General features: G+C 34.8%; 1 protein-coding gene across 1 annotated transcript in view; it reads left to right on the top strand.

The window, feature by feature from the left end:
- Window positions 1–558: 558 nt before the first annotated feature.
- LOC111140340 (ATP-dependent zinc metalloprotease YME1L1-like) overlaps window positions 559–8,643 on the top strand; it is a 10,592-nt gene continuing 2,507 nt past the window's right edge. Inside the window, exons 1-4 of the mRNA XM_022492621.1 lie at window positions 559–612; window positions 1,302–1,433; window positions 3,644–3,806; window positions 5,785–5,883. Coding sequence (XP_022348329.1) covers window positions 559–612; window positions 1,302–1,433; window positions 3,644–3,806; window positions 5,785–5,883 — 448 coding nt within the window. The remainder of the gene's footprint in view (window positions 613–1,301; window positions 1,434–3,643; window positions 3,807–5,784; window positions 5,884–8,643) is intronic.

Below are 8,643 nucleotides of genomic sequence, written 5' to 3'. Positions count from 1 at the left end.
GCAATTAGTTTGAGAATTGGATTGTTGGACAACCAGCTGGTGTCAGAATTGGTTGAGAGAGAAACAAGAGAAACAACGTATAGATAAATAAGTAGATTATGTATAAGTGTGTTAGATACTAGAACTGTTAAGAAGAGAACATGGAGTAGTGAAAAGGGTAAGGAATTTTTTTTTTTTTAAAGATTTCATTTATTTATTTGACAGAGAGAGTGGTCACAAGTAGGCAGAGAGCCAGGCAGAGAGAGAGAGAGAGGATGGGAAGCAGGCTCCCCGCTGAGCAGAGAGCCTGATGCGGGACTCCATCCCAGGACCCTGGAATCATGACCTGAGCCGAAGGCAGAGGCTTAACCCACTGAGCCACCCAGGCACGCAGGAATACTTTTTTAGGGGATGGTTGTTGAAATTTTGAATAGGTTAGCTAGTGAAAAGACTTAAGAGAAGATGACATTTGAGTTAAGAACTAAAGTCAGCAAACTAGACAAAAGGGAATAAAACAATGCAAAGTCCTTGAGGTGAGAGCTTGCTAGGTGTTGTTCCAAGAACAGGAAGGAGGCCAGTATGGCTGAAACAGAGAGAATGAAGGAGAACATGGTGGTGGATAAATTTGGAAAGGTAATAACCGTGGAGGGCTTTCTGTGTCATAATGCTTAGGACTTTTGCTTTTATTGTGAGTGAGAAGAGAAGCTGTTGGAGGGTTTTAAGCCAAGGAGTGATGAGATCTGACTTTGTTTTTAATAGAGCAGGTTCGGGGAGAGTAGGTAGGAGGGCTATTGCGAAAATCTGTGTATAAATGATGGTGACTTGGAATAGGATGAGAACAGGATGGTGCAGTGAGGAAGTTGAGAAGAATAAAATTCTGGATATATGTTACTTTTTTTTTTAAGTCTGAAATATTTCGTTTTGTGGTGGTATCATTTATTTAGCCCACTGTCTTAATGGTGGGCATTTCTACCTTCCACTGCTTTTTAAATGTTTAAATGAAAATTGTCATGTATGCATATACAAGCACTTTTCAGATTTTTTCCTTAGAATAAACTACTAGGAAATAGATTAATGGGGAATAAAAAATATAATTTTAATACTTTGGGTTCATATAGCCAGACTACTGTCCTGGAAGAATTTACCTGGTTTTTTCTTACTAGCAATAAATCTGAGTATTTATATTTTTTAATACATAGTTCTGATGCACAGTGCATGTTTAACTTTTTACAAATCCCAGATCCTGACGATAAAGAGATTTTTTTTTTCTGTTTTAATTTTAAAAAGCACACTACTTAATTTCAACTTTGATCTTCTTTTAGGTTACAGTTCCTCTGAGTCACCTCATCAATGCCTTCCATTCACCAAAAAGCACATCTGTTTCTGTCAGTGCGTCGGCTTCGCAAAACCCCCATCGAGATGTATTTCCTGAGCATGAGGCCGCTGGCAGTGAGGTAACAGTTTTTACCCTGATTATGTCAGAAACAGTGATTTTTTTGATTTAGTATGTTGTAAACATGTCTGAAATGTCTCTCTGTGAATAGGCACTTGTAACAAGACAAAAATGTCTTTAGCTTATCTCCTTTATGATTAAAGATGTCTAATTCTGGCTTTATTGTACCTAAAGAAAAGTTACTTTGTCTTTTTTTTTTTTTTTTAAAGATTTTATTTATTTATTTGACAGAGATCATAATTAGGCAGAGAGGCAGGCAGAGAGAGAGGGGGAAGGAGGCTCCCTGCTTAGCAGGGAGCCCGACACAGGGCTCAATCCCAGGATCCCGAGATCATGACCCAAGCCGATGGCAGAGGCCCAGCCCACTGAGCCACCCAGGTGCCCTTTACCACTTTTTGTTTTAAATATCTCTATAATAGCAGTTATTATGTTGTATGATAATTGCTGTGCTTATATGTACCTTATTTCTTCTTACATTTCAGGGACCTGACAGCCAGTAAGTAAGGGAAGTAATTTTTAGTTAAGAATCTGCATTTCTCTTTTGAAGTCTTTGCATTATAAATAGACGTTTTGGCTTCCCGTTCTAAAAGATAGCTTTTGAGGGGCGCCTGGGTGGCCCCTTTGGTTAAGTGTCCAACTCTTGATCTCAGCTCAGGTTCTGATTTTAGGGTCACGAGTTCAAGCCCTGCACTGGGCTCCATGTCAGACTCCATGCTGGGCGTGAAGCCTACTTAAGAAAATAATAATAAAGGATAACTTTTGAAAAGTAGCTTTTGAGTATTACAGTGCTGTTTTCATTGTAATGATATGCTTTATATTGTGTAGTTTTTAATAAAGGGCACTTTTAAGTATTTTATTTCATCATACCTTTAACTATGCTTGCCTTGGTGTTTGGATGTCAGATGAGCAACACGTGATCTTTTCCATTGATCCATACCACCTTGTTGTGAAGTTGGCAGGGCATGTCTCATAGGCATTGTACTAATGAGGCAGTTGATTCTAAGAATATGAATGACTTGTCCTAAAGCTAGTAGCTGAGAAACCCCTGGACATCAGTCCAGAACTGTATAATCCATGGATCTAACTTCATTCATTTATTTTTGCGTGTGTGAAATTTTTATGAATCTAGCTTCACATCAGTCATCAGAAGCTGATACTTTACTTGTTCTGTTTATTTTTGCTTCCCGTGCTAGAACTTCTGGCTGTCTGGGGCTAATTTTTATTTGTATTTCATGTCTGCCTGACAGCTCCTGTGGACAAGAAAATAACTCACTTCTATCCTATTTGCAGTTAGTTTAGAACTATTTTAATGTGAGTGTATTTTCTTCCTTGGTTTTCACACATTTTTTTGAAAAATTTTTATTTATTTGACAGAGAGAGGTCACAAGTAGGCAGAGAGGCAGGCAGAGAGAGGGGAAGGGAAGCAGGCTCCCTGCTGAGCAGAGAGCCCATCCCAGGACCCCTAGGATCATGACTTGAGCCGAAGGCAGAGGCTTTAACTCACTGAGCCACCCAGGTGCCCCCACACATTTTTTACTTTGTTCAATTTTCCTCTTTATTAGAAGGTAGGTATGGGTAATTACAGAACCTCTCAGTTCAAAGTAGGATCTCAGCAATGAGACCAGAGGAGTGAGATGTCTTTTGGTAACAGCATATCCCCCCCCACCTTTTTTTTTTTTTTAAATCAAATGTGCTTTTGTTTATGGGCATTAGAGACTGAAGGAAGCTTTAAAAGTCCATAATTTAGAGGCACTATTGGGAATATATTTTTAATCTTTGTCAAGCCTCATATGACTAATCTGCATAGAACCAAAACTATAAAAATATTTGCACCAGGGATGCCTGGGTGGCTTAGTTGGTTAAGTATCTGCCTTCAGCTTGGGTCACGATCCCAGGGTCTTGAGAAATCGAGTCCCATATCGGGCTCCCTGCTGAGCCGGGAGCCTGCTTCTCCCTCTGCCTGCTGCTCCCCCTGCTTTTGCTCTGTCTTCTCTGGCAAATAAATAAATAAATAATGTCTTTTTAAAAATAAATATTTGCACCAATTTGTTTTTTGTTTTGTTTTTTCCAGTTTAGTTTTTAAATATTAGGAAAAAAAAAGACAATACCTTTGTTAGATTTTTTGAATCCATAATTTTTCAGCTAATAAGAACTCTTTAAGTTAAATATCTTGGTATTAATTGCTAACTTGGTTGACTCACTCTTTTACAGCCTGTACTTAATTTAAGAGACCTTGGATTATCCGAATTAAAACTTGGACAGATTGATCAACTAGTAGACAGTCTACTTCCTGGATTTTGTAAAGGCAAGCGTGTTTCTTCCCATTGGCATACATCTCATGTCTCTGCACAGTCCTTCTTTGAAAATAAATATGGTAAGTTGGTGTATTTTTTGTTCCAATTTAAGTAAGCCGTTGTAGTTACTAAAAATTTAACAGATAGCATTTATTTATGCTTACTGTGTGTTAGCTTCTTTCCTGAGTTCTGTCCCATTCCTTTCCTTTTTCCTTTTCTCTTTCTTTCCCTCTTTCCTTTCTTTTCCTTTTCTTAATTACCTTTCATATTGGAATAATTTTGGATTTACAAGAAAGTTGCAGAGATAGTACTGAGTTCCTGTATGTCCTTCACATGGCTTCCTCTGATGTTAACTGCCTGCTTAAACATGGTGCATTTGTCAAAACTAAGAAAATAATATTGGTACAGTATGTTTAACTAAACTATAGACTATATTTAGACTTTACCAAATGAAATTTCATCTTCCTAAATTACTGGTTTTTCCACACTAGGCTTCTTTATTTGTCCCAAGATCTGCTAGCACATTTCATAGATTGTGGAATAGTGGAGTATTGTTTTAATTTTAGGTGACAAACTTTTATTGGATTCCAAGAACCATGCTAGTTTCTGAGAATACATTGAAGTAATAATCGTAGTCCTTTTTTTTGAAAGAATGTGTATTTTCTTATTTCAGTCTTGTAACAATCTGGTGTTAAAATAAGTTGGTGGTTTGTAGAAGGGGTTTCACTTCATGAGTTTCTTTTTGGATGATGCTTAAACAATAAATGTTAGAACTTATCAAAATACTTTTTTTTTTTTTAATTGATGGAAGAACAGATTTCAGTAATCAATATAAGCTATAATAGCCCAGGAACATGCAAGTTTAATTCATTTTGTGATAAAGTTTTGATTGAAGTCATACTTTGTATAAACTTAATTCATTTACTAATTATTCTATTGCTTTTATTTCGTATATGGGTTGTAGTATAAGTAAAGAATTCAAGAATGAGAAAAATGAAGTTTTTGAGCTTGGGGCCTTGGACTAAAAATCTGCTTCTATTTTAATGTTACACTACCTCCTTCCTGAGAGAAGTCCTCAGGCTGAGTGGTTAAGGGTGAGGAGTAGACTAGGATCAGACTCATTCCTGCCACTGAGTGGCTGTGGCATTTACTTTAGTCCCCCAAACTGCTGTTTTCTCATGTGAAGCGTGAGGAAAAACTCCTTATCTCACTTTGCAGGATCAAATGCAATAATCTAAATAGTTTATTTAGCCCATACTGTGCTATTTGGCTCATAGTAAGTGTTCAGTAGAGTAAAATTTTTGTTACTCTCTTAGCTTTGTAGTTTAGATTACTGTTGGTCTTCTGGTCAGCATATTTACATTTCCTTTTAAGGTTCCTTGCCAGCTGTTTTCTTGGCGTAGGTAGGCAGAGGTATTAGGATGGGGTGTGTTGATTCCTAGGAAAATCCCCGCATTCTGTCTGGGGTATTGGGATAGAGGAGAACCAGTTTCTCTTGGTCCTGTTTACTTCCTCCCGAGGATCACGAATATAAAGTAGGATGGGACCCATTAGTCTACTGTGGGAATTCGAAGGACCACCAAAGATGATGGCTTCCAGCTATGGGAGGAACTGTCTTTGAACCTAGTGACCAGAAGCTTTGAGATAGAAAGATGACTGCTTCTGGTTTACAGTGCTAAATCACATTATTTATTAGCATTTTTGAAATGGTCCCTAGGAAGTAGCAGTTTTTTATCTCTTTGTGTTCTTTGCTAAAAGTAATTTTAGGTAAACACATGTGTCTTTTACCTTGTGGTTTGAATTTAATTTCTTTGGCAGCTGTAGTCATGTCAGATCAAAAAGATAATCTGTTGGATAACTGGTAGATTGTAGTAATGCGATGAAGAACTGTAATTAGAATAGCAGTATTTTTAAAAACTCCTACAAGCAAAGTCATATGAACAAATAAAAGGCTAAGCTCATACTTTTCCTTTCTAATATTTGATATAATTATTGTATTTTGTGACTTTTTTTTAGCTTGGTAAATAGAAAATTTACTTTTTTTCAATTTTCCTCCAGGTTACTTAGATATGTTTAGTACTTTACGTTCCTCTTGCTTATACAGACAACATTCAAGAACTGTTAAAAGTATTTGTTCAGATCTTCAGTGCTGGCCAGGTATGAAACAACAACTGCATTTATTTTGGAAAAAAAAAAAGATTTAACAGATTCTTATTTATCTTTCTTAATCATATTAATGTTTATAAACAGTCATTTATAGCTCATAGCTTACAGTAGAACTGATAGATTATTCAGAGTCAGTTAGTTTGGGTATGTCCGATTTTTGGTTGGGAAAATACGTAGTAGCTGAATTTTGAATGTGAGTGATAAGTGCCACAGTAAATCAAACTTTTTAGGGAATTTATCTACACCTTCAAATAATTAACTAAACACGTTTGTTTACTTCCCCATATTCTTAAAATTTCATTTTTAAAATTGTTCCAATCAATTGCAATGACAGAAAAAAAATTTAAAGTGTAGGAAAAGTCAGGGCAGGGCAACAGCAGAGGGGTTTCATCAGTGGACCAGAAATTAGAGGACTTTCTATAAGGTAAGAAATAGGTGACATCACATTGATAGCAAAATCAAATATGCATGCATTTACATTTATTTAATACCAGACACTAGTGGAAGGTGTTAGGTGACAGTGATAATTGTAGATGAAAAAGACATATGTTACCTACCTTCATGGAACTTAGTGACACAAAAGAGGTGTGTGCTATTATTTCCAGTAGAAGTTAGGGGAAAAACCCATTTCCAAGTCAGTAACAGTGGATGATTCGTGAACAGTTGAACTGAAAGATTGCCAAAAGTGGGCCAGTCCCAGAATAGATAGGGCTTTTAACTTTTATGCCACAACTGGCAAAAGACTTGGTAATAAAGGGTGTGTGTGTGTAGAGAAGTCTGTCTCTGAAGATTGTGTGTGAGCATTGAGGCCAAGGAGAGAAATAATGGATTTGAATTATACACTAATTGTACCCTACTCACTCATTATAAGTCCATATTTTGTAGTATAAATGTATTGACCACCTAGCTAGTTTTTGAGGAAACCTATCTACAATCAGTATTAATTACTGTATTCTCTTTGCAATTACAACTGGAACAGTAAGATCTTTACATGTTGAGGAAAACTTGTAGCATGAAAGAGAGGTGCCACGTAGGGCACAGAGACCATTAATGCCCTGAAGAAATGGTTAATGCAGAAGACAGAAGAATTCTTAAAGAAGGATGATATATTTTTAAATATTCATGGAAGACTTATAAAAACTGAGCATTCGTTAGGGAATAAGGAAACTCTTCATTTTTAGAAAGTTATAACCCGGGGTCAGGTTCTCTGATCATATAATATTGAAATCAAATAACAGAAAAGATAACTTAAAAAATTCCCAATTCTATGGACATTTAAAGATACTTTTTTAAGTGTCTTGTGGCTGAAGGAAAGAGAAACAAATTGCAGACAATTAGTAATGAACCACAGTGAAAATCAACATCAAAATCTTTGAGTTGAGGGCCAGCTGTTGCTGAGGGCATTGTGTAATTTATTAGGAAGTAAGAAAGAAAATAAATCAATTACACATTCGTTTTGAGAATACTCTAAATAAATTAGAGAAATTAATATTTATAAAACAAATGAATATAAGAGAGTTTTACTTAGTTAAATGAAGAACATATTTAATTTAAGAAAACGAAAATAGAACAGTCTAATTAAAAACACTGAGAAAATGTTAGAAGTGTTAGAAGTAAAAAAANTAATTAAAAACACTGAGAAAATGTTAGAAGTGTTAGAAGTAAAAAAAAGTGATAACAGCCACATATAGGGAAGATTTAAAACTTTGAAAAGTGTGTATAAATAAAAATGTGTTGAAACAGTAATCCAAGTTATAAATGAACAACACTGACTCAAGAGATGAGACAGTAACTATGAACTTTGAAATATAATAGTGTCCCAGAGGCACTTCGGCTCAGATGGTTTTTATGGTTTATGTTCTGTTTTTCAGGACCAAAATCAAGAAAAAGGTAGAATAGGCTTTCCTGTTTATTCCACGAGATTACGGATACTAAAATGTTATCATAGAAAAGGATATGATAGATTGCAGTTTCACCTAATAATGTAAATACAGAAATCATAAATAAAATCTGAAAAAGGAAGTATAGAAATGTGCTTGAAAATATGAATAAGGAATATGAGTGATTTAATATTAGGAAGTATGTTATGTTCATAGATTAGAAAAGAATAATACTATTTCAATGTATGAAAAAGGCATGTGATAGATTTTAATTGTTAAACTTCCTACCAAGTTGTCAAAAACTAGAATAGGAAGTTTTAAAATTTATTAAGGATATCTATTAGGATCTTAGAATATAGGAAATAAGATACTAGTAGCCTGTTTTTGTTGAGTAATTTGGAAGTTTTAAACAATATAATTAAAAAGGAGTTATAGAAGTTTAAGGAAGGTCAAAATTATGATTGTTCTTTGTTTACCAGGTAATATGTTTCCAGAAAACTTAAAAAAATCAACTGAAAGGCTACTCTAGTATCATATAAGATAAATGCATAAAAATCAATATCTTATATTCTAGCAATAGCTTTTATTTATAGTTTCTTCCAAACCCATTTAATCTTTTGTCCTCACAAGAAATATTCAACATAATGTATATACATGTATGTATGTGTATACACACATATATGTATACATATGTGTACACACACATACATGTATATACATTATGTTGAATATTTGTGTTAATATTCAGTACAAATATTGTATTGAATATAATATATAATATATACACATGTATGTATATATATATATATATATATATATATGCGCCTGTGAAACTTCACGGAACGAAATAAAAGAGCTGGGTAAACTAAAA

Source organism: Enhydra lutris, unplaced genomic scaffold, assembly GCF_002288905.1.
Source record: "Enhydra lutris kenyoni isolate GAN:26980312 unplaced genomic scaffold, ASM228890v2 scaffoldscaffold570, whole genome shotgun sequence".
Lineage (NCBI taxonomy): Eukaryota > Metazoa > Chordata > Mammalia > Carnivora > Mustelidae > Enhydra > Enhydra lutris.
Note: the sequence above shows the minus strand (reverse complement) of the source record. Positions and strands in the feature narration are given on the sequence as shown.